This window comes from Clupea harengus, chromosome 14 (genome assembly GCF_900700415.2).
Source record: "Clupea harengus chromosome 14, Ch_v2.0.2, whole genome shotgun sequence".
NCBI classification, from domain to species: Eukaryota; Metazoa; Chordata; class Actinopteri; order Clupeiformes; family Clupeidae; genus Clupea; species Clupea harengus.
This window is the reverse complement of record NC_045165.1, coordinates 24,133,885-24,159,826: the sequence shown is the minus strand read 5'-3', so window position 1 is coordinate 24,159,826 and position 25,942 is coordinate 24,133,885. Positions and strand designations below refer to the sequence as shown.

The 25,942-nt window shown below is 44.9% G+C and overlaps 2 protein-coding genes across 8 annotated transcripts in view; both read left to right on the top strand.

Annotated features, from left to right (window-relative positions):
• Positions 1–19,539, top strand: part of mboat2a (membrane bound O-acyltransferase domain containing 2a) — a 61,926-nt gene extending 42,387 nt beyond the window's left edge. The window contains exons 4-13 of the mRNA XM_012823129.3: positions 1,692–1,787; positions 2,612–2,667; positions 7,672–7,726; positions 9,349–9,532; positions 11,282–11,474; positions 11,816–11,919; positions 12,072–12,136; positions 12,356–12,488; positions 14,276–14,427; positions 15,638–19,539. Of these exons, the coding sequence (XP_012678583.2) occupies positions 1,692–1,787; positions 2,612–2,667; positions 7,672–7,726; positions 9,349–9,532; positions 11,282–11,474; positions 11,816–11,919; positions 12,072–12,136; positions 12,356–12,488; positions 14,276–14,427; positions 15,638–15,848 (1,249 nt within the window). The 3' untranslated portion in view covers positions 15,849–19,539. The remainder of the gene's footprint in view (positions 1–1,691; positions 1,788–2,611; positions 2,668–7,671; positions 7,727–9,348; positions 9,533–11,281; positions 11,475–11,815; positions 11,920–12,071; positions 12,137–12,355; positions 12,489–14,275; positions 14,428–15,637) is intronic.
• A 272-nt stretch (positions 19,540–19,811) lies between these two features.
• The window catches only part of kidins220a (kinase D-interacting substrate 220a), a 45,625-nt gene continuing 39,494 nt past the window's right edge, over positions 19,812–25,942 (top strand). For 3 of the 7 annotated variants that reach the window (XM_031579830.2, XM_012823382.3, XM_012823376.3), the window contains exons 1-5: positions 19,813–20,006; positions 23,195–23,351; positions 23,642–23,740; positions 24,567–24,665; positions 25,619–25,717. In XM_031579830.2, the coding sequence (XP_031435690.1) occupies positions 23,220–23,351; positions 23,642–23,740; positions 24,567–24,665; positions 25,619–25,717 (429 nt within the window). In that variant the 5' untranslated portion in view covers positions 19,813–20,006; positions 23,195–23,219. Of the gene's footprint in view, positions 20,007–21,178; positions 21,249–22,666; positions 23,022–23,052; positions 23,352–23,641; positions 23,741–24,566; positions 24,666–25,618; positions 25,718–25,942 lie in introns of those variants that run through there. The other 4 variants (XM_031579828.2, XM_012823368.3, XM_031579829.2 and 1 more) reach the window with 4 other exon arrangements.

Sequence of the window (25,942 nt, the reverse complement as noted above, 5' to 3'; positions counted from 1 at the left end):
CACACTCAGAGCAAACCTCTGCACATTCTCCCCTACTGTACCAAAGAATGGAGCCCTTCTTCGCTGGGTGTCTGGGCACGCATTGCACTCGCCTGTTCTCCCGTGAAGGCCTTCAGTGTCTTGGCTGTGCTGGTACAGCCCTGAATGCAGCTGAACGCGTGGAGGACCACTGCAGTGTTGGGCCGGCTTTGTCAGAGACAGTGGGTGGGCCCCTCCCTGTGATCCCCTCCCCCCACCCCCACCCCTCCCCGAGCCATCATCAGTGCGCTCCAGCAAGAAAATCTTAAATGGGATGGTTCAGCCCTTAGCAAGCCCTCCACCCCACACACATAGGGCCATACACCAGGGTACATTCAGAGCCTCAATGCAGGCAGTGTTTGCCAGGGAGTAGGAGGCAGAGCGCGCTGCAGCTGTTTGCAGCTGCTCATCAGGGTTGCACAGTGCCTCAAGGATGCGCTCCCACCTCAGAACAAAGGTTCATTGTGAGTTTACCCTCACTTTTAGTTTATTTCCAGCAGGAGGTTGTTCGGAACTCAAAGAATTGCTGTAACGTTGAAAGACAAATAACCCTTTGAAGAATCGCAAACAATGTAGAAGGCTTCCTCTGGCCTCGCACGGACCCCGTTTTGTAATCCAGATTTGGGATCTGCCATCTTTCCCAGGCATGTTTTCCCACTTAATCCGAGCAAAATGTTCTTGTGATGCCTCCAGCTTATTTCAAATGGATTTCTTCTCTCAGATGTAACCCTTGTTATCAACAGACACTGTCTGAGCTCAGTCACCTTTTTGGCAACAAAGGGGAATTTGGTTCGATTTGGATTTCCAGGCTGTAATGTGGGTAAGCCTTCAGCTAGAGGCAGCAGGCTCTCTCCCTCTTTGAAGTGTGCGTATGAACAACAGCAAAGATGCATTTATCTGATTGGGAATCCCCTCTCCATTGATCACGGCTTCCACTTCTGTGTGCTGTGGAGACGAATGCTTACATTCTGGCAGCTGTATCATCAGGGAGGCTTTGTTTCATGTTGGGAGTGAAAGCCACCGATTGTTGTGTGCTTTGTCTTTATGTCTTTGACACTGGATGTAGAGAGTTGCTCCCCTCCCCTCCCCCTCTCTCTCCCTCTCTCTTTCTTCCTCTCTTAGTGGTGTTCATTCACTCCTTTCTTTTGTGTCATTCAGCTTTCAATAAAGAGACGCCACAATAGAATGGCTTAGACTGAAAACGAAGCATGTCAATATGCAGGGAGATCTTTCATTTTCAAATAAGAACTGCGAATTAGATGGCCCTACTCCTTATGCAGCTGCACCAACTGCATATCCTGACTGCCAGACTTTCCTCCTAAATTCCCCAGGTGCCGCACAGTGAAAGCTGTTGCACACTTTCGGAGTGTGAGGATTGATCACAGAGAGGTGTAGAGAGGAGCTTCCCCAGGTGGCATGATAATACATTCTCCACTGCATGAGCTCTGGTGTTGTAGATCTCATTCATTTAGTATTATTTCAGGTTTCAGCTATTTGTGGTGGGGTAGATATGAATATATTTTGGAGCATGTACGGTATACTGTTTGGTTTTAATCATGCATAAAAAGTTGCAGGTAAACCTACATAGCACAAGGTGTATATGTGTATTTATGTGTATATGTGTAAAGGTCATTCTGTGTTTCTTTGGTTAAAACTACGTGCTCTTCCCACAGGTACTGTTTTGTAGTCGCCCTGGGATACCTCACCTTCTGCCAAATCACACGTGTCTACGTCTTCGACTACGGCATGTACTCCGCAGATTTTACTGGGTAAGTATGGACCACTAGACACATTGCACCTGACATTGATATGCCTATGGTGTCCTAGTTACAAATGTCATGAAGGAAAGCTATGTCGATGTGTTTTAGAGTGTGACGTTTTAGAGTCAAGACTCAATAGCATCAGAGTTCAGCAACACCACAAGTCCATGAACTCCATAGTTTAAAAACATAGAACAATAGTTAGGCCTCTGTGCACCCATGCAACAGGAACACAAATTCAACTGTTCTGCTGTGGTTGACAAACACTCGTCTGGAGCTCCGTCTGTCTGATTGCCAATTGATGTCTGCGGTGTGGAAGCCTGAATAACGCTTGCCAGTCAGAAGGGTCGAAAGTGACGGCTATAACCTAACCACTCTGCAGAGGAAAAAATGAGGAAAGGGTGAGAAGTGGGAGGGTGATGAAAAAAGGAGATGAATGTCAAGAAGACTAGAAAGAGGCCTAGAATGAGAATGAAAGAAAGAAGAGATAGTGAGGAAGAGACAGAACCTAAGGGATGAACACCGGGCGATGTTTTTGATAGGGTCCTCTGTGCAGCATGCTAAAGACCCCACGCCTTGCTCCCGAGAGGATAAATGTCTTTTCGGGAGGATTCCGTCTTCATCTCTATGCTAAAGAGAGGCTTGCTTTTTCAATTAGCTCCATACGTGGTGGACTCATGCAAGGCAGAACTGAGAGGCCAGCAGGATGAGATGGAAACCATTTCCGTTACTAGGATTGTGGTGTATCAGGATTTTGTTGATGTTGACATTGCTGGCTTAGCCATTCATATGAAATGGTGATTTCTGACGGCAGACTTGTGTTTTCCCTGTAGGCCGATGATGGTCATCACACAGAAGATAACCTGCCTAGCGTTTGAGATCCATGACGGTAAGCACACGCTGTTTTTATCAGACCTGTCTGCTCTGTTCTTCTTTATTGGGCCCTTTTAAGAGCTGACCGAAGCTCAAGCTGACCGAGAACACGCTGATTGGAAAGTGCAGCAGACATCCCTCAGTATTTCAAGCTCAAATGACATTTCAAATGTTCTCTCTCTCTCTCTCTCTCTCTCTCTCTCTCTCTCTCTCTCTCTCTGCGTGTGATTTGATGTCTGTTTTCCACAGGAGTGCAGGGTTGTCCAGAACACTGTGGGGCAGATGTACGCACGTTAGAGACGGAAACGGTGACTTGGCCAGTCTGCAGAGAGCGCATGCAGTGCCTTTTCATTTTACGTTGAATGGACTTAACCTGCAGCTGGACGCATAATCAATGCATGTCACCGCCCTGTGACTGTCATTTGCGGCGCCTGCAACTGAATGGAATAATTCAATCACGGGCGCAATTGAATGGGATCACGGAACCGCCAACAGACATAAAAGGAATCAAAAGTTTAGCGATCAAGAAATAGATACACATGCTAATAAGGTGTCATCAAACAGGGAGAAAATGCAGGGCAATCAAAACACTCAACACTCAAAAAAAAAAATGCTTGGACTAGTGTGTGTGGCTATATCAAACAAATTCAATAGTGGAGCAGGCATCTGCACGTAGGGAAGTGGATGAAGTGAAAAAGAGACATAAAAAGGCAGACAAAAGTGAAGGTTGCTTTTAACCTGGTACAAATGAGCAAAGCTGGTGCTCAGAATACTGAGTCCATTGTTTCTGGACGTTTTTCCTATTGACGCACCTGCTTTTAAATGGTGGAAAATCTCCACAGCAAAACAGACGTGCATTGCCCACAGTTTACATACATACAACGGAATAGGTAATCGGTCACTCCCTGTGCTTCTATAATTTGACCCAAAACTCTTCCTTTTAAACAAATGCATTGGTGGATGGGTCGAGGGAAGTCGGAAGAGTGCAACTCGTCATTCTGTGCCTCTGCAGTAGGCAGAATGTGGTTTTAATTTGGGTGTGGTTTGTCCGTCCGTAGCACGCCATGGTTTTAATTGTACGCTGCAACCAAATTGCGCCTAAAATGGGCTCTAACATGTTAGTACATCTGCCCTGTGTTTATTTAGATGACATTACCCCAGATGTTCTGACCTCTGCGCTGGGGTTTTGCGGAGTCAGCCCTTATTCGTTTTTTTCCCCACATACAACGGGAACATCTGGCTGTGGAGTGATATTGACTCCAGGCCTGCAGTGGGCAGTCTTGTGAGGGTTGGCTGTGCGGTGACATTGTTATTTTCTCTCTTGAGTGGAGATCTAGTATGAAGAGGTGCATGGTCTGAGGAACTCATTACAGAGGGTGAGAGGGGTGGCTGCGTTGGTTTATACTTATTTAACATTTGAATTCCAGCGCAACCTAATGGTCAGCCAGTATATCTTGGCAGAGGCCACTTTTGGTGCAAGTACTAAGTGCTACAGGACCACATTTTCAAATAGAGGTGCACCGTAATTATTATTGTTGGATGTCGTAGGGTGTATTTCTGACTAGTTTCCTGTGTTTGAGAGTGGGGTGGCACAGAGGCTGGCCAGGCAGTGAGTACACATTGTCTGTCTGTAGACATGTAGGCACTGTCTGTTTCTAGATATATAGGCATCTCATAAGGTAGAGTGCAGACACTTCTGACAATGTTGGTTGTCTTCACTTTATGTTTTCCTGATGTTTGTTTGTTCAGAAGTGCCTTCAGGCCACTAGGGCATTGGACATTAGAGTACTTGGACCCAGGTGCATGTTTAGTATTTCCAAATTTGAACTTAATTACACCTGAAAGCCTTAATTACAGCTGGTTGTCATTTCGCTATTATTCTTCATTCATTTCGAATGAGCCACTGGTGAAGAGAAGAGCACTAGCTAAGGTTCACACATCCAGTCTTCTGACGCACCCTTATTATCTCACCAGACAGCCGCCCCGCGGCGCTTCGAGCAGCTCCCCTCTTGCCGATGCGGCCCGCTGGAATGGTGCGCTGGCCCGCGGAGAGTAAACATGTCGTGCCGTGCTCGCTGATGTGCATTAATGAGCTTACGCAATACAGGGGGCCCTTCGCCGTATCCTCAGCCAGCTCGGCCTGGGTTCTGGGTGCTCTGTGAGGTCACAAGCACTTCAGCCCTCACCACCACCACCACCACCACATCACCCCTTCACCTTTCACCCTTCACCTCTGTTCCCCAGGCATCCACTCCACTTCCTGTTATACATCATCAAGTGAGCTAATTGGACAGAAGGGCTGGTGGCATCTTTCCTTTTAAAACTACAGCTGGTTTCATGAGAATCTCCCTCCATCTTTTGTAACTTGTGTCATATCCCTAAAACTGACACATTGATATGCTGTTAAAAATGAATGAGCAGTTACCTCTATGGGATCCTCATTGTGCTGGATATAAAGAGAATAGAAGTACATCACTTGCATGTGTATCAGTATGAGGTCCAGTTCTGCTGCTGTGTGTGTGTGTGATCTGCTGTGAGGTCCCACAGTGAAGGAGAGGCTGCTGTGCTTTGGAGGAGGCTGGACCACTGGAGTGTGTGTGAGTGTGAGTGTGTGTGTGTGCTGTTGTGGGTCACAAATGATTGAGCACCAGCCATGTAGTGGCCTGGGAGCTGATTATGTGGCTAATCTCGTTATCTGCGGGATGGTGGTGATAAATGGGGAATCACACACACACACAGACACACACACACACACACACACACAGACACACACACACACACAGACACATGCTGGCACACTTAATGTGTGCACGTGTCAGATGGATGAGCACTGTGGCTGTCTGACAGACAGCGTTTGAGGGGTCATTGATGACGCAGGCACTAAACTCCAGTTTAAAGAATATTGGTGTTTTCCATATACTTTCAACTCATGTGAATCCGTCCCCCACAAGAATGAACATTCACATTAATTAAGTAAACTGGCCCCAAAGCCTTCACACATTGAAGCGCCACGTCTATTACCATTCAAATGGTCAGACAGACCTTTCCTGTCTGCAGACCCTCCCACCTCTCATACCTAGGTAGACTCCATACTGTTGTCCTTCCTAACATGCCCCACTGTACACCTTCAACCAGACCCCCAGTCCTACCCATTATGTTGAGTTGTGTATTCTACCTTACTATATCTGAATATGCTACACAGGAGATTCAGCAGAAGAAAGGTTTAACGTGTGAGGTAAAATAGAGTTCTGTTATAATATAGTATAGCAGTGGTGTTTTCACACAAGATCCATGGCAACACAACTAAATCTTTCACCTTTCTGTTCAAGTAAAACAGCTCAGCACAACAGGAATATATATGGATTTTCCTTAAATGTTTCTTCAATTGTTTTGAGCCAAAACATGTTTGTGTAATACACAACACCAGCACATATATAAGATCTGCTTATCCTTGTTTTGTGTAATACACAACACCAGCACATAAGATCTACTTATCCTTGTTTTGTAATACACAACACCAGCACATATATAAGATCTGCTTATCCTTGTTTTGTATAAATTCCGAGCATTCCAAGCTCATAGCATTCGGTGTCGGTATTCTTTTGTCTCCAGTGGATGAGTTGCAGGGTCCTCCCTGTTGCAGTGTGAGTGAGGGGACGGAGAGGCATCTAAGGGCACTCTCTCCCTCTCCCTCTCCCTCTCCCTCTTTCTCTCTCTCTGTCTCTCTCTGTGTGTGTGTGTGTGTGTGTGTGTGTGTGTGTGTGTGTGTGTGTGTGTGTGTGTGTGTGTGTGTGTGTGTGTGTGTGTGTGTGTGTGTGTGTGTGCTCGTGCCTCAGAGCCCCAGGTGCCCCAGATTCAGCTTCTCTGGGGTGGGATGTGTTTTTTTTCCCTTCATGATTGAGTGAGAAGATGAATCCATAGCAATCTCAGCACAGCCAGCATAATGAACGACTGCAGCTCTTCACCTCCCCCCCCCCCCCCCCCCCCCCCACTGGAACATACTGGTTCCTCGTGAGAAATAAAGTCACCCCACACGAGGCCACCTCAGGAACCGTTGTGGACGAGCTTCATGCCGCTCCGATGGGGATCGTCGGAGGACAGAGAAGCCTTACGGCTCGATTTATACTTTGTGTGTCCACAAATACACTGGGGTCCGCTAGGGTCTGCGTGACGTCAAGTTCAGAGTGTATGCGCAGCTCTGTGCGGGCGTCCGTGTACCCTCCAATGTTTTGTGACTGGTCCGATGGTGGGACGGGCCTGCGCGGCCGCTGGTCTACAAGGGCACCAACTGCGCAATCGCAGACTCAAAATGCAGTAAAAATGTGCGCGAACAATCATGCGTACGTGGTGTCCCGTACAGCCTGGTTATGCGTCCGCAAGCGAGTATAATCAAGGCCTTAGCCTGCTCTCCACGGTCAGCCTGTGATCAGAGTGGACAGGCTGCGGTGAGCGTGACGTTACTCTGAAGAATGTTACAGTTGCTCATGTGGCCTTGCCAGAAGGAGAGAGAGGAATGGAGGGAGAGAGAGAGAGGGTGGAGGGAGAGAGACGTGGGGGTGCTTCTGCAGACGAGCGTGAATCACAGGAAGCCCTGAGCGGAGGATGCAACCATGAGGAGGCGGGGAGGTGCCCAGCCATCGTGGCCTTAGTTCACCCTGACACTCCTATCTTCTCTTTCCTCTTTCTCCCTCTTCCTCTTTTTCCTCTCTCTCTCTCTCGTAGTCTCTCTGTCTGTCTCTCTCAGACACTCACAGAGTGTTCTCGGTGGTGGTGACCTGTGACTTGGCGATAGGATTTTGCAATTCAAGTCATGGGGGGAAAAAACTCCATATAGCAAATCATTTCACTGTAGAGTTTGTTTTGGGTGGAGTGGTTTTCAGTCAACTGTGATTTTGCTTCTTCAAGTTATGTGACAGATCTCTCTATAATACTCTCCCTCTTTCCTCTCTACCCCATCTCACTCTCTCTCTCTTCCTCCCTCTCTCCCCCTCTCCCCCTCTTCCTCTCTCTCTCCCTTCAGGTTTGGCACGTAAGGATGAGCAACTCACTCCCAGTCAGAAGATTCTTGCTGTAAGGTATGTGGCACAGGTATGTTAGTGCTCTCTTTAGGTTGGAAAAGTTCACCTACTGAAATACCACGCTTCAGAGACATGGCCAGTATTCGCCCAATGCCGTTTGAGTGTCTTGACATGGATTTAAAGTAGACAGGTTTGTTCTGCCAAAGAATTTGGATGGCGTCAAAGCACAGATTTGTCAGTCAGCAACACTATAAATTCCCTGTGTTTCGCATTAGTTTCATAGTGAACAAAACGAACAAACATTGAATTATGGATATACTTTCAGAGGTCTAATCAATACATTTGGCCCGATGGTCACACTTGCGTGCCTTTAGGTCCTTTAGGTGATGAGTTCATCAGGGCAAATTGTGATGAGAAACACAACTAGCTCATCATTCAGTCTCCCTCTCATCTATTTTCTTGTTCCGCTCCTCATATTGATTACAATTACAGCAGCTAATACGCAGCAGCCTGGAAATGCTGCAGACCAGTTCAGAGTTGTGTGCGGCGGGATTCACGGCTGTTGCCTGGCAACCGCACGTTCACACTGCACTGCATGGTGTCCTCACAGGGAAGTGTCAGTCTGGGAGGGAAGGGAGACAAGACACTGCTAATTACCGGCTAATTAAAACAAAAGCAATAAACAAAATTAATAATACATAACATTCCTTGTGTTTGGTCACGTCTCAAATGAACTAACTATCATATGATCATCTCATTTGAAAAGCATCTTACTTACTCTCACTCGGTTTTCATTGTCTTCCATTCTGCATTGCTGTTTGTTTTAGTCTAGTGTGGATTATTTCACTTTTTCCATTTTAAGCAATGATCTTCTCTTGTAATTATCTCCATAGTATCACCTGAATTGTAGCTCTGACATGTTCTGTTTGAGCAGGTCAAGTCACAGTGAGTTGGCAGCACCATTAAGAGCCACCCACACTGTAGCAGTTAGCAATTAGCAGTTAGTCACCTTTCACCCTGACATTACCGCTCACCTTTGCCAAAGGAGTAGTGGTCTCCGCTCAACCCTCTTCACCGTGCACAGGCCATACAACCAGCAGCCTAGAACCAGACTTTACCCTCAGTCCAGAAAGCTTTGCTACTCTCTCCTTTACATTCTCAAAGCTAATGGCCCTCTTATGACTGTATGAATGTTCATGACTGAGGTGTATGGTATGCTCAATGTTATGCCCTGTACTTTAAACCTGGGTTAGGGGTAGGGATTTCAGTGTTTTTCTTTTCTTTTTTTTTCTTTCTTTTTTTTGTAGAATTGAAGAGAATTTGTATTTAAATTTGATGAAAATATTGTTGTAAGGCAAATTAGAAGTTCTCCCTCCTCTTCCCTGTCCCTGTCCCTGTGTTCACTTTTAATAGCGGTGTATGATACAAATTATATTGAATGGAAAATAGTCATTGTTGTGGTCCTCACCCTGATTTAACAATTGAATTTGCATGCAAAACAAAACTAATTGGGCCCAAAGAGGGATCAGTAGGTTCTGATTTGGATTGATTGTTAGCTTTGTACGTCTTGCACTTTTATGTGCTTATTCTATTCTGTTTATGCATAGTTCACCCCTATGTGATGTTTCACATTTGTATCTTATTTATACTGGTTGTCCTGTGTGACCTTTGCATTGCAGGAAAATGCCCAGCTTACTAGAGTACTTAAGCTACAACTGTAACTTCATGAGCATCTTGGCAGGCCCCACCTGCTCCTACAATGACTATGTGGCCTTTGTGGAGGGAACAGCCTACCAGCCCAAACACCTGGAGTCCAATGGCAAAGAGAACGGGAAATACAAGCAGACTGAGCCATCTCCCAGGGTAAGCCCCCCCAGAACTCCCAGCACTCCCAGCCCAGTAGAGTTACTGACTGTCAGAAGATTCCCAGTCATTGATTTTAATGTGGAAACTAAGCTCTCCAGCCATGGTTACAGAGAGATTGAACTTTGTGAACGTACCTAGTAAGAGGTGTCCGAGTGTTACATCTACAAATTGTCCCTACCCTTTGATTTACACAAAGATGGCCATGATTAGGTATGTATTGTTGTAGGAGCACAAGTTGTGCAATTTTTATAAACGGGTCAAGGTCTGAATAGCTCATATTCTTCTAACTGGAGAATAGATGGGATGATTGCAAGGTCACTAGATTCCAGTATTTAGAAAGAAAATGCAGGTAACAATCAAGGCGTTGTCTGTGCTCCATAGTGATTTGAAATGCAAAAGTCTGCTAAAATGAGTAAGTTGTTCTGAACAGTTAAGGATCTCACTACTTCCACTGTGCCATTTCAATATCCTATTCTCTCAAAGTCTCGCATTTCTTTCAGTCCTCAAGAGTACATATGTGCATATTGTGAAGAAATATGCCTCGTCTCACCAGCGTATTTAGTTAACCCAGGTCAGGGAAAAGCTTATGCATACCGTAGCTTTTGTGAGAGAATGGAGGAGGCAGTTTGAGACTAGCTGTGGAAAGGACAAAAAGGTCTTCTGCTGCCCTCTGGGAAGAGAGGTGTTGCCTCATTCCAGGCATGATAAAAGACCTTCTCTCTTGTTGTTTTGAACACAAACGTGTGAAGACACGGTCAGCATTTTGTATTGTTCTCATCCCCCACCCTCATTCCAGGTCCAACGGTCCTCCCAACCCTTATCTCCAGGTTCATTTGTTTCGGCACCAACCTCGCTGCCCTCCTCGTGTGGCGCGGGGAGCGAGGACGTTATTAAAACCACCCCATGATTGATTACCACCATCATTTTATCTCTCCTTTCTCCGATATTGTTTTTATGCCGAGGAATAGTTGCACCGTTCGGTGCCCTTGCCAGACCTCATTGACCATCAAGTCAGCTATGATTAAACCACCCCTCCAACCATACTCTTGTTCACCCAGGAATCATTCCACATCAGACAGTTAGGTTTTAATTGCTTTCCAATTAAGCAGCTGATGACTCAGTTAGCTTCAAATGAACTGTGGGGGAGGGTTTTATGTGTGTGCTGCTTGCGTGTGTGGTGTGTGTATGTGTATGTGTATGTGCATGTGTGTGTGTGGTGCGCTGAGGTGGCAATTTCCTTTCTTCCGCGTGAAACTTTCCCAGCTCTGTTTTGTGAGCTCACATCTTTATGATGGAGAGACGTTCCTCATCACGCCTGGGCTGAGCTGAGCTTAGTGCGTCTCCCCTGGGTACCGGTCTCCAGGAAGGATAAAGGGATGCAGCCGGGGGGGGGAGGCCTGCACTGGAGGGCTTGGAGCAGCACTAGTTGACCCCAGACGGAGGCGGCCCTGTGCCCTCCTACCACCATGGCTAGGATGGGAAACTCAGCAGAGTGGAAAAAAAAGAAACAATCGCTAAGCACCACTGCACTGATAATGATCACGTTGGAATCTGCTGTGACCTGCAAGAGAACTTTCAACTCGAACATGTTCTGCTTGTTCAGATTGACCGCTTCAGTTGTTTAGGGTAGGGCGGGTAAGAGGATGGCTCCAGGTATATGAATTGATTATTTAATGGTCATGCTGAGGGAACTGCATTGATTGTGGGGGGGTAATTTCTACTGCTTTTTTTTTCTTTTTTCTCCAGCATGATGTCATCAGGAAGCTGGCCACGTGTGGCGTCTCGCTGGGAGTCTACCTGGCGGTGCTCAGGGTGTTCCCGGTGGAGCACGTCATCGACGACACATTCATTGCCACCTCGCCCTTCTACGTCCAGGTCATCTACCTCTACCTGTCCATGCTGGCCACGCGGCCAAAGTACTTCTTTGTCTGGACGCTGGGTAGGTGCCGTGACGACTCCTCTAGCAATTGAGCCTGGTGGTGGCTTTATTTATCCACTTTGCATATATTGGGAAAATATATAGAGAGATTTATGACTGCCCTTAGTTCTGTTGACACAGCTACCAATCTTGTGATGTGGGGGAAAATAAATAAATAAATTGCTTTGCACAGTCACGATTGACACAGTAGTTGTGCTTCTTCCTTTGCCTTGTATTGTACTGCCCTCTGCTGGCTGGAAGAAGTAATGACAGTCTCAGACTATTTGGCACTGTGCGTAAAGTGGACATGCCTGTGCAATGAGCTTTTAAGCTAATTGGTCTAATGTTTTTCCACCCAACAGCTGATGCCATCAACAACGCTGCCGGATTTGGCTTCAACGGCTACAACAAAGACGGCACGCCAAGATGGGACTTAATATCAAACCTGAGAATAATGGACATTGAGGTGCGACAGTATTGTCTAGAGACTGGCAATGTTATTCTTAGTGTTGGGAGATAAATACTACCTTTGGAGTAAATTCAGGTTACATACGTGATGTGTGTGAGCAGTGTTTTCTTTTTTCTTAACTTCTCATCTACGCCTTTCTGAAATTTCAGTTCGCCACCAGTTTCAAGATGTTCTTGGACAACTGGAACATTCAGACAGCACTCTGGCTTAAGAGGTAAAAGTGTCTTTCACATGATCTTCTTTGACCAATTACAGGACAATCTGTCAGAACTTAATGTGACCTGTGAAGACACCCTGCACAGCAGCACTGATTGAAGTGTGTGTGTGTGTGTGTGTGTGTGTGTGTGTGTGTGTGTGTGTGTGTGTGTGTGTGTGTGTGTGTGTGTGTGTGTGTGTGTGTGTGTGTGTGTGTGTGTGTGTTTTGTCTCTTCAGAGTGTGCTATGAGCGTTGTCCCATGAACCCCACGGCGGCCACTTTCCTGCTGTCGGCGGTGTGGCATGGCGTATACCCTGGCTACTACCTCACATTTCTCACTGGCATTGCCATGACCATGGCAGCTCGGGCAGTAAGTGTACACACGTGCATGCACACACACACACACACACACACACACACACAGACACACACAGACACACACACACACACATGTAGGGTGAACTGGATACAGTAGGTCTGACCTTCAGAGGAACATAGATCTAAGCTTGACAAACTTGGATCCACAGCAGACAGAAATCTTGACCCTGAATGCTTATAAAAAGCTTGACGTATTATTTCGCTATATATTATTTTCTCTAATGCTATAAAATGGTAGACGTGTATCCATATCCCATTACAACCCCAAAACAGCCCCTGATGTATTGATGTCTAATGCAGCCTTTTACAGCCCCTTATAAAACACTATCAGCCAGAAAATGGCCTGGAAAAGGCCTGCTTGTAAATGGTCCATTTCAGCCATTAGTTAGCCGTGGGTCGGAGGCCCAGTCACTCACCTGACAGAGGGAGTAATGGGAGGTGATGCGCTGCTGGGTTTAACAAGAGGAGTCAGACAGAAAACACCAGAGGCTGCCGGCGGGAGTCAAACCAGGCAGTAAAACCAAAGGGACAGGGGCCTGTGAGAGGAGGAAGAGAGGCAGGGAGGACGGATGGGCGGAGAGAGCGGGAAAGAGTTGAACAGAAAGAGGGTGCTGTGAAAGTGATAAAAAATCTAGTTAGGAAGACATGGAGGGGGGGACAGGTGTTGTGTTGAAAATGAGGAGAGGATCTTAGTCTTTCCCCACAGAAAGTGGTGTGTGCGTTCTCATGGCTGTCACGTGGCATATATAATATTGGGAAAATATGTTCTTCAAAGCTTCTTGGTTTAAAGGGTTCCTTAAAGGGACTCTCGGTAGTTCCCTATGAAGAGAAAACCTTTTTTGCTCTGAGCGTAGAAAGAGAAAAAAGGTAGCAGCAGTATTAGAAGATGGAGATTTATGCAGACTGAGGAACACCTTCAAACTTCTGGAAAAAAAAAGTTTGCAGTTACTGTGGTATCAGCAGAAAGCTCTGAAGCTGATCATCATCTCCACGATTCTTTTCCACTCTGTTAAGATGATTGAAATGGAGTCATCCTGTAATGATGACTGTTAGTAACTTTGAAACCCACTCACTAACTCTGTTTCGCTTTGGTCAGAAAACTAGGTCATTTGATGATGGTATCTCTCGCTCTGTCTGTCTCTCTCTCTCTCTCTCTCACAAATACCTCTGGAAAAATTGGTTCTGTATTTCACATTGAAGGGCTCAGTGTGGTCCTCCCTGATTTCATGGTTACGTTGAGCTTCAGCCTTTCACTCAGTCTCTGCCCTCATTAGTGTCTGAGTTCTGGGCAAAGTCTTATTCTTCTGCTGTGTAAAGTGCAGACAATAACATAGAAGACTGTTCAGAAATGGGAAATGCGAGCCTGTAAACATAGCTCACTTTTTTACTATTGCTTTGGATGCATTACCATAGCTGATCTATTACTACAATATCAGGAGATAACGGACTCACATGATCACACATGTTCAACTTGCTCAACCGTTGTTCAAGTGGTGTTCAAGCTCTGAAATTTGCATGTCATGTCAAGATCATTTTATCACCTCATCAGAATCCATCTTTTCTGCTCGAGCAAAAATGCCTGGTCTTTTTTTCTTTCAATTATTTCGAATGTAAACCAGTGAGAGTATGTCAAAATTGGATCAAAAGTCTGGCGAGATGAGCACAGAGGTGTATAATTCTAGGTTGAGTTCCAACCTGAGATCCATTTGTCTGCTGGTAGAAATGTTGTCTGGTGACTGGGGCATATGCTTGACTTCCTTGCCCTGTTCCTCTCCGCAGGTAAGGCACAACGTGAGGCCGCTTTTCCAGGGCACCGTCACGCACAGGCTCGTCTACGACATCATCACGTGGGCGGGCACGCAGATCGCCATCTGCTACACCGTGGTGCCCTTCGTGCTGCTGGCGGTCGGGCCCTCGCTCAAGTTCTACAGGTGAGCCCACTGATGACCTCTTGACCTTGCCAGGGCATATCCAACGCATTTATGATGGTGACCATTCAAACAGCTAGTCCTAGGTTCATTGTGAAATGGCAGAGGATCTTACTGAAACTCTTACTTACTGCACTTTTGAGATGGTCATGGTACCAACAGGAGGGTTGCATGGGTCATTCAGCATGTACCAAAATGAGAAGTTCTAGGAAATGTTTAGGAAAAGATGTCGCCCTCCTCACTCACACCCATAGCAGAGAAACGTTCATTTTGGGGGGAAAGCAAGCCACCCTCTAATGCATGTTGGTTCACCGAGGTCACAAAGTTTGTAGCCCTGAAAACCTCTTAGAGACCCTCCCTAGGCCCTTTGTAATTTCACTGCCGGTGAGCGGAAAGCTCTGATGGCCATTGAGTTGGGTGCATCACTAATGCGCGCTTGGGCGCGAGGGTGAACGAGAGGGAGCATTAGCGTTCCCTCTCGTTAACGAGACAGTTTAAATGCGCAGTCAGAGATAAGGGCTTATTCGTTGGACCGGGCCATTAAACGATTGGCCCCGACACTCGCACTGGAGGCCGCCAGTGAGGTAAAACAAATCTGCGGTGGTATCTCCACGTTATTAAATCAGCGGAGGACAATGTAAAGCACTCTTGTTAAAGACTGGACAAGCGGGAGGACACAGGCAGCATTTGGCAGCGAGGCTGTGATTGGTGAGGGCTGGACGAAATGGGCTTTGACAGCGGGAAGGAACCCAGCCAGAAGTGCTGAGAGAGGGCAGTGTTCTCCATCCCTCCTTAGTGAGACAGGCCCCCATTAACACCCGGCGGGAGAATGTACAGCTTTCAGCATGTCGCGAGGAAATCCACATAAAGCTTGAAGTAGATAGGTGCCCCATTTAAGGATTTTAAAAAGTGTCAAATCCAGAAATCAGTGTGTGCTACAGTAACGTGCAAGGAAATGTCTTGTCTTGATGTATGACATGTTTGTTGTCCAAAGACATGCAATAACCTGTCTATGACCAATAACTTAGTTTCACTCTGTCAGACTCGCATACTAGACTACATGTACCTAGACTTGTGATGTGCTGATGATTTCGGTTTGTGCTGAAGGTACCTGGTCTCCATTGCCCTCTGCTCTCAGACCGCTCTCTATGGATTTATAAAGCCATCCATGCTGCGTGTTGAGTATTGTGTGTGTTGTGTGTTGTGTCCTCAGGTCGTGGTACTGCTGCATGCACCTGGCCTGTCTGCTGGTGGTGCTGGCCCTGCCCGTGAAGCCCAGGCAGCAGCGGCAGAAAGTGCAGCAGCAGAACAGCCTGCACCAGAGCCCAGTTCAGGACGGCACTATGGACAGCAGCAGCAGCAGCAGCAGCAGCAGCCTCCTCAACACAGACAGCAACTGCAACCAGAAGCAGAAAACCACATGAGTGGGGGAGAGGCCATCTCCATTCCCCAGCTCCTTCTCACAGACACACTTACACACACACACACACACACACACACACACAAATACACACAGTCTCACACACATGCACACACACATAGACATACACCGACGCAGGTGGGGGGAGAACTTGTTCTGAACACTACGAGAGTGCTGACAGTTCTCGTCCTCAACCTGAATGGACCAGACAGGCAGAACCAACCAACCAACCAACCAAGCAACAAACGTAACCAGATGAACAGACACATCAGAAAACAAAAGCAGAGCAGTCAACCTTCCAGTAGCAGTGGCCACTGCGATCATGCTTTGGGCTCCTAAACGACTAATCTGTGGAACGGACCTGAGCAAGATGCTTGTGGTGGTGACCATGCCGAACGAGAGTGAATGAGACGAGAGCAAGCTGGTGTGAAATATATAAGTGAATATTAAGTGATTACACTAATCTCGGGACAGGGCGACCATTTCCAGGGCAGGGAAAAGAGATGGAGAGGACCGTTAAAGTGTTTCTGAAGTTGCCTTAAACCCTCTATGTACTGAGCTTGAGATGGCTTTAGAAGCAGGTGTCTATTCCTGCCTCTCTCCCAGAAGAATGGGTGTGTGTTGACTGGTAGGCAAGTTAGCGCACGTAGAGGGTTTCTGTCATTGTCACACGAACAATGTGCCCTCTGTTTTAGACGTTGAGAGGCCTACACAAAAAACAGGTTTGTAATGAAAGAAATTATCTTTATTTTTATTTTTTTTGTTCGATGCCAATTTCAAACAGGCCTTAGGAAATTATCTCAATGTTTGTTTATTTCCGGTGTTTTTTTTTTTTTCTCTGCTGTGCTGTTTTTCCACTTTCATCCATATCAGCTGCTTTCTTTCTTTTTTTTTGGCCAAAAGTGGTGATGGTGATGATGATGATGATGACGATGATGATGATGATGGTGGATGGTGGGTGTTAGAAAGGGAGTGTCGTCATCATTATCATCATCTGAAAGCAATTTTTCTTTCGTTTTTCAAGGGCTTTTGATTTACGGGGTTAAGCGTGAACCATATCAGTCATGTTTGGTTTCCTCAGGGTTCTCAAAGTTCCAGTGCTCACAGAGTCCAATTTCACTGGGATATTACAACACATTTAAGGCCCAATTCAGTTTGAATGTTTATCACAAATTTATATTTGCTCTGCAGTGATCTTTAAGATTTGTAAATTTGTACAATGTATGTTAGGGAGAAAAAAACTATTCTTGTTTGTATTTAGATACATCTAATATTGTTATTAGAGAATGTACGCGTGGTTTGGCAACGTAGGGTTTTTTTCATATTGCCCAACCCTTTGGAAACCTAAAAACGTTAGCTTTTTATATCATAGTTTTGGCCCCATAAATGAGAGGCAATATGACTCCCCTCAAAAGCCCAAGGCCTTGTTCTTTCTTCCCAGATCTGTTTTTTTTTTTCTATTATCTTTTTTAAATCACAGTGATGTACTGTCACACTGGACCTCAGCGCCTAATCATCTTAACGAATCATTGGTACCTGCCATGTCGGCACCAGGTATGTAATAGTATGAGTGATGTCAAGACTGCATTACATTACTGTATCCATGTGCCACAAGGCACGCTCTCTATTCCACTGGTTCAGATTACATTCTCGGGGTGTTCTTGGTGGAAGGATGCTTGGAGTTGTTGCAGCTGCTCAGGTGTGGAAGCACCTATTCCTCTTTGTTGGTGAAGAAAAGAGCACCTCAAAATACTTACTCCAGTAGCTCTTGATGTTGATATAACTGACCTGACCCTACCTTATTCGGTTCTTAATGTTTATGTTTAATCAGCACCTCTCTTGGTCTGTTTAATTGGTTCTGTGTTAATTCTGTTATCATTTCCAGGGGTGGTCAAACCCTTAGGAAGGGAAATACTTCATACTACATGTGACTCAGAAAGACAAGGAGTGCACTGACCACACCAACCAGCATATCAATGCAAAACTGATAGGAATGTCCAAAGTGCCAAATCACAGGAGGCGCACAAATGTTTTATGTCAATATATAAAAAAAGAAAAAACAAAGATTCAAAATCTGAAAGTCTCGCAAACGAACGCTTTTTTGTGGGTTAGACTAGGTGGAGAGATTTCTATCAAAGAACTTTTGGAGAGAGTCTGATTTATTTGGTGGAATAAATAAGAATACAAGAGAGAATTATTTTTAGATGTTACGTGTGAAAACGGAGAAAATAAGAGGAAAAATGGAGAGTTCTCTCTCCCCCATTGTTTCTGTTCCTTTATTCTTTTTGTGCACTTTTGCTATGATTGAAAGAAAAACAAATAGTGCTAAACAGATTAACTGCCAGAGCAATGTAAAGGAACACAACTGAGGCCCAAAGGGAAGCTGACGGAGGACGGGGGACAACTGGTCCAGCCATATGTGAGGTCATTAGCTGTGTCGCCGGCCACTTTTACAATCGCCCCAGACTGTCACATTCAACACTGGGTGTCATGACAGGGTTTCTAATGATGAGAGGACTGAGGGTAGAGACATACTGCCTAGCCCTTCGCTAATCTGGCCTCTAAACTATGGCCTTTTGCTCCACTGTCTCAGTCATTTGTAAGGAAGGAGGCATTGTCCTTACGTGTGTGTGTGTGTGTGTGCCTGTCTGTGTGTGTGTGTGTCTGTATGTGTGACAGTGCTGTCAACCCCTGTTCAGGAACATACCATGCGTGTTTTTGTGTGGAAAAACAACCCTCAACTGTCAACCCTAAAGAAATATATAATAAAATACATGAAGATATTAATGCTGATGTATTTTAATTGGGGAACCACCCCCCACCCCACTCAATTGTGTGTTTTTTTCCTGAACTGAAAACTGAATTTGTATTACTGTTATTTCGTACTACCCCGATATCAGACTCTACTGTTTGCCATGTTGTTAATCTGTATTAATCTATGGGCTCTGTCACAGGACTGCTGATTCAGATACTTTTGGATGAACAAGTGCACTGGGATTTATTTTGTCTGGGTGCTCAAAGGCGGCCACACATATTTGTCACTCATTCCCTCCTCCTCGACTCTGTCCCAATAGCCAATTGTCTTTCTAGACTCACTCAAGACTAGGCCAAACCACATCAATACCCCAGTGACTAAACTGGGCCATAGTTCCTGGTGCAAGCCTAAAGGATAGAGAGAGCCTATGATGGTTGAACAGTTTTTGTGGTGGATTATTTCAGTGCTGGATAAAAAAAAACACAGGTTCAAAAGTCAGTGTAGATTGGTGTGGAAAACCCAAGTGCTTCAGTAACAGTTCTTAAAGGGGGGAGACTATCTGAGCAGTAAAACGTTCACAAACAGACCACCTTGACTAGAACAACTTAACAATTAGGAGCCCAAATTTGGCTTCCCTGAATTCACTTTTTTTTGGGAGGTGGATTTTTTAAATTGAGTGACAGTTATGCCAGTCATTTTACTTACAAAATGTATTGTGGTGATGGTGTGTTCTCAGATAATTGTCACTTTTGTCAACACTGTGATTCATTAACTATTTTATACTTTATGGTAACAATGCTTTATTTGTAACATTTGTGTGGCTGTGTAGGGACATTTGTACCTTTTGTCTAAACGTGTCATTTGTATTCTGGACAGTGTTTGTTGATGTGTTTCTTGGCAGTTAAACCAGCTGATTAAAATACTCATTTTTTCACATTGACCGTTACTGATATGTGTTTTTATCCCAACATAGACCTACATCGTGAATAATGATTTAGGTTGTTTGGGGTGTGCAGTTGGCTATATGGCCGTACGTCGTTTCTCACCTGTGAAGACAAACTATCAAAAACAGATTTATCAAATTGTGTTATGACAAACATACAACGCTAATTGTTAATTGGGAATTCTTTGGTCTCGAACATCAACTACAGTCACTGATCTCGAACTAAACAGCAGGCTGCACTGATCAAGTGCCTTTGCCACACCTACTCTCTTACAGTAGGCGGAGACGGGTGCAGTCGAAATGTATTTGGGCCACCCCTCTCTCGAACAAAATGGCTGGCTCCTTAAGTATCGCATGATAGCCACAACAAGAAACAGAGTGAATAAGAATAATAATCTGAAGAAAGCAATTTCTCTCCTATGGATTGAATTTTGGTGCAACCTTGGCATTTCTTCTTGAAATAGGTAACGTGACATTGATTTATTCCTTCTTATATGATTGTCACGAGCTCTGCAGCCTTTCGCAAAGTACCTGTTGGGCTAACTCTAACATCGACTTCTCTTGAAGTAACTTAGCTGCAAAAGTTTCACCGAGTTGTGTTGAAGTCTTTGGGGTAGTCGAAATATTTGTATTTTTCAAATCGCCTTTCATCATTTTTAAATCACTTTGTCCTGACTGAGAAGTCTTGCGCTTAATAAGTCGTGTCTAGGCTATTGTCAGCTAACTACAATGATGCATAACCACATGCGTGAATTATTTATTTTAAACTGTTAATGACACACGATAAGTTGTCATGTTGCTCGCGCAGATATGTAGGCTATCGTTCGACCAGGCATGGTTGAGACGGGCAGCAGTACAGACACGGCTTGGTCCATGAGAATTAAAAAAAAAAGTATTGCACGGACTTTGGAAGTAAACGTTGAGGCAACGTTTCAACTGTCAGCGTCTCAGGTGTATTCTATTTTTAAAATGAAACGCACGTCTTAAGTGACAGCAGCCTAGCTAGTGTGCGTGGGGTTAAAAGTTTTTACCATTGTTTTGTTCAAAATCGGCCTCTTGACTTCTCTGTTGTTGAGGAAATGGATGGTGTGCCAAGCAAATATTGTCCAATGGAAATGTCTTCTCAGCAGCTTTACGCCCGCATGACAGGCCTAACCAGCCGTGTATATTTTGAGATGTTGCTAAATCTGTGCGGGCTGCATCTCTTCCCAAAAAAAAAACGGTGTCTGTCTAATGTAGCATGTCCCAGTCGTATGTTTTCCATATGTTTTATATAAGGGCAATGGCGAAATTGTATGTTACTCCGGCCTTTAAGGACATGATAGGATATGGATAGCGATTATCTCTCATCTTTCCATAGTTTAATTAATCAGACCCTATTCACATTTAAGCCTTTCAGATGTATTGCCCCTGAAGGTGACAAAAAAGAGGAAATGTGCAGTGTTACAGCTCAACCAAAAAGCTGCCACAGATTTATTAGTGGAACATGTATATGCTAATCCGGCGCCTGTGCCCAGTGGGTCATTGACATTGTGTGGATGTGGGTGTGGTACGGGACTGGGCGTTTTGCTCCCTTCTCATACATCATTCATAGCACTCAGTGATGCTGAGAGGAGGGGTGCCGTTTTGTACTCAGATTGAGTGACAGCACACAAAGAGCAAGACACTGAACAGCTCAGAGAGCACAGCACAACTTGGAACTGGAGGTAAGAGGCTGTCTTTGGCTACACTGATGTTTTAGGTTGAAGTGTCACTGCAATCCAGTCAGTCTGTGCAGGCGACATGTGGATTATCTGCTGTCTTTCTTTGTTTTTTTTTGTATATGTGTGTCGTAAGGGGGTGACTGTGTGGAGGGGGATGAAGGTTGGCCCCCATTCAATCAGTGTGGAGCGCAGGGAGCTGACTGCACATTGATTGGCCCTCTCCACGCATTGTCCCCCCAGGAGGGCAGCTGTGCTGCTAAAGGGTGTGTCAGCAGAAAGCCTGAGCTGTAAACAAAGGAGGCTTCTCTTTCATCCTGTTGACACTGTAGAGTTTTGATAGAAAGACTTGTTGTTATTGTCATACTTGAAGGGGTAAGTTAATGGTTATCAAAGTGGACAGAAACGCTCTTAGTGATTCTTGCTGCCGTACAGATAAGGCTGAGATGCCTTATCAGCAATAACTACTTGCCTAATAGTGAAATTTAGCAGATTTAGAGGAGGGCTTTTCGGTCTCCTTCACGGTTCAGTGTTTAATGCCACCACTGCAAGTGATGACATTGTAACAGATGAAGGTGGGTGACTGAAAGGCAGTGGCTTTGGGTCACATGTTTCTCGACAGGAAGATGATCACAGAAGGAGAAAACACAAGTGCTAATCTTGAAAGATAGGACTGTCACTTTATTACAGGCTACTGTTCTTTATTGCTGTGTAGCTACAGCAGATAGTGTTTCAGTCCCTGGACGGTTTCTCCTTTTTTTTCTTCTAAAAATGCTGTGTGTTCCTACTTTAGCTGAAATGTAGCAGCTTCTACTGCTTTGGATTCAGAATGAAGAAACATAACATGTTAGCCTATACTGGAGGCACAACAGCCACAGAAAGACACTGGGAAGGGAAAAGCATCGACAGCCTTGTTTTAAGGAAGTTTCTAAACAGCGCATGAGAATTGCTCATCACCAGTTACACATTTAGGTTCCTTAACACACAAAAGGCAGAGATCAAATGACAGATTTACTTAGGTGCACAGTGAAATCAGATTGGTTTTACTCCCTGCTTCAGTCAGCTCAGAGTAGGCTGGATTTATTTCCCTTCTGAATAGATTTAAATGTTAAAATAGCTATCCTATTTGTGAAGTCCCTCTAAAGTTGTAATGTTCAGAATAGCATAAATTATAGATAAAATCTGTTCAAAGGACCTGCAACGTTTTAAGGGACTTTATACCAGCAGATATTAGTGACACATTTTCTTGAGTTTGAGAAGGAAATTGATTCTGTGGTTCTTCAATGTTTGCGGTTCCTTGATAATGCACTGCCTTCTGCACCACTAAAAGCCTGATGAGCCAGAGGTGCAGCCTACACACATACATACATGCACACATGTTTTTACACACACACACACACACACACACACACACACACACACACACTTTCCTCAGTCATTATGTGGCCTGCACATGGCCTTTGCTAAAATGCTCTAAGAGGTTTACCGCTCCCAGAGTCTCAGAGAAACAACAGACTTATAAGTGCAGCAACAAATTGCTTGGAAGCTGTACTTCTCTACTGCTCGTAACTCCAAATTTACTAGGGGGAAGGTTTGCAAAATAATTGGCTACATCGTGAGCGGAGTCTCAAAATGAATCCCGCTGTAATTGGCCTTCGCCAGGAAAGCAATAATTCTGCATTATTACTTTGTATGCATTCATTTTGCGGGCCAAGACAACAACGGAGAGCTCAGGACCGCTCCACTCGCGTGTCTCACACTCTGTCCCAGATAACTCAAGTAGGTCGGCTACATAATCAGATTCGTCTGGCTTTGTGATGGATGAGCGAGCCATAAGGTTGACCGGAGAGGGAGAGTTGTAACAAATGAATGAAGAAAGTTCATGTCCTTTCGGTTTCTGTCCTTTGCACTCAGTGTGGCCTGCTCCGCTTTCTCTTATGTGCTTTTTACAGGGGTTAATCTGAAGAAGTGGTCGCCATGGATACCACCACGTCCCTCAAAACCACCACTCTGGCCATTCAGAGTCTGTTTAGCTACGTGGAGGAGGAGAACCTACCTGCCATCAGAGCACACCTGGAGAAGTTCAGGGAAGTGGACAGCAGAAGTGATGTACGTAAGCTGGGGTTGGACGTCGGGGAGGGGTATGATCAGCTGAATGGCACAGGGGACCTCCATGTGACACAGCAAGGGGCTGTTTTAATTGCAGGTTTTTTTTCAAACATTTAAACCAAAATGCATCGTCTCAAATACGAGTTGTGAGTTTTTCATCCCAATTAAGAAGCTATTCATGAAAATACAGTACTGTAACAAAAAACTAAGTTTTGTTAACCTCAGTAGGCTGATGCAGTGATACAGAAACATACTGAATTGACCTGTTTGATTATCCTTTTGCTTGTCAGAATGGCCAGACTCCCCTGATGGTGGCAGCAGAGCAGGGCAGCCTGGAGATCGTACAGGAGCTCATAAGGAGGGGGGCCAATATTAACCTGGATGATGTGGTATGGTAACTTGCAATGTATCTTAATAGCAAACCATTATTCAATTATATACAATATACATTTACCACCTGATTCATGACTTGGCCTATTTTGACTTTATAGTAGCTCTTTGGTGTAGAATCAACTCTGGTGGTATGAAACTGCACTGGCAGCAGTTCAGATTGGGACATCCACAGTAGCCACAAAGTTGCTGTCACAAAAGCTGAGGCTTACATTTTGAAAGATCACATGAATGGACCTTTGTCCCAGAGACTAAGCAAAGATAGTTTTGCATAAGATTTGAGCAATGATTCACCATCCTAAAGATGATTTGTTTTTGTCCTGGAGAAGAGAAGACTATGAGTATCCCTTGGTCATCTCACAGTGTACTGATGTTGGAGTTGAACTGATTGCGAGATTTTTGTTGTGTGAACTCATTGTGGTCAGGCCCCGTCATCTTTAATTGGCAGGCAGTCCGTGCTCCCTAAGGTAAACAACCGGGTGGCAACCTGCAGTAGCCACGTCAAACACACACAATTACAACCCTGTAGCCAAAACACTCCGAGGCAAACAGTAAGATAACCAGACTGCCTCTCTCTGTCACTTTATCTCTTCACTATCCGGCTTCAGCGCTGTTTCTCCTCTCTCAGTAATTGGATAAAACAATTGCATCTCGCCTCAGCATCCATGAGCACTTGGTATGACCAGCTGGTAGGTGCAGCCTGACCTCACCATTAGACACGGGAGCAGGGAAGCCTCAGGTTAGCATTGTCGTTGTAATGTTGGTAGCCCTGTTGTAGTGGTGGTGGTAACGTTTTCTGTCTTTCTGTTTGGTGTTCACGAACAGGATTGCTGGACTGCTCTGATATCGGCTGCTAAGGAGGGGCACATAGATGTGGTGAAGGAGCTCCTGGCCAACAATGCCAACCTGGAGAACCGAGACATGGTGAGAGCTGACGGGGATGTTCTAAAAATATTCTAACTGCCACAGTATACACAGTATGTCCTAAGTACTTGTTTACTAGAATACTTGAACACTTAAACGGAGCTATTATTAACACATGACGTTTTGAACTACACACAAGTTGGTTTTCTTCGAATTGTGTAACTTATTTCACTGTTGTTGTGTTGTTACCAATAGTCAGAGAAGAAATGTGTTTTCCTGTTTGATGCCAGTATTGGTTTGATAGATTTTAGATTATTCATCCATTAGCCATGAAACGGATAGGCAGGGGGATTAGATTTCCCACAATATGATTTCTCCACTTCCGACCTAATTGAGTTGACTTCTGGCTGCCTGTCTTTAGTGCATTAATCCAGCGCTTACCGTACTGAACTCTTCCAAATAGGATTCCTGCTCACAAATGAATTGTGTTGATCATAGATAGGCAGTGTAGTTTGACCGTACTCCTCTCATGCACCGGATACACACAAATTGAAAAGAACAACAAAAAAAAAAGAATTATTTCCCAAAATATACTCAAAGTCTGAACTCATAATTTAAGAGTGCTCACAAAATGACAAAAGATGTGAAATGCATATGTATGACTGAGTCAGAGCATTTCCATTATGGTGACTGTTGCCTAGGCTCTTTTGGGGGTTAGGTGTGGTCTCTGGTCTCTGGTCTCTGGTGCCTGTGTGTCGCGCTGTGGTAAAAATAACTGGCTTACAGGCAGCTGTGGGTCGTCTGCAATTTGAGCATTCATGCGTTTTGGCTCCCACGAGTCGGGGAGATGCTTGAGGATGATCCAGTGTCACAGGAGCTACGGAGAATCATGACATCGATAGAGATGTTGTTTACTTGTGCTTGTGTGTGTGTGCGTACAAATGTTCATACGCATTTTACGCATGAAACTGACCTGTGTGTGTGTGTGTGTGTGTGTGTGTGTGTGTGATTAGGGAGGCTGGACTGCTCTCATGTGGGCTGCCTATAAGGGTCGGACAGAGGTAGCACTCCTGCTACTGGAGAAAGGTGCCAACGCCAACATCACTGGTCAGGTACATATGCCCACACAACCATGACTCACAGCAGCCATCTTCCTCATTTCTTAGTTTCAAAATGAAGAGTAAAGACATTACGAAGGGAGCAGTTGTCATTTCATACATTTTAAACTATTTAATTATTTTGTATAATTCGGCTTTGTCTTCAGCTGGCCTATTTAGATAAAGCTGTAGATATTTACTTAAAAGGTCAGAATCAGATCAGAATCAGAATTATTTTAA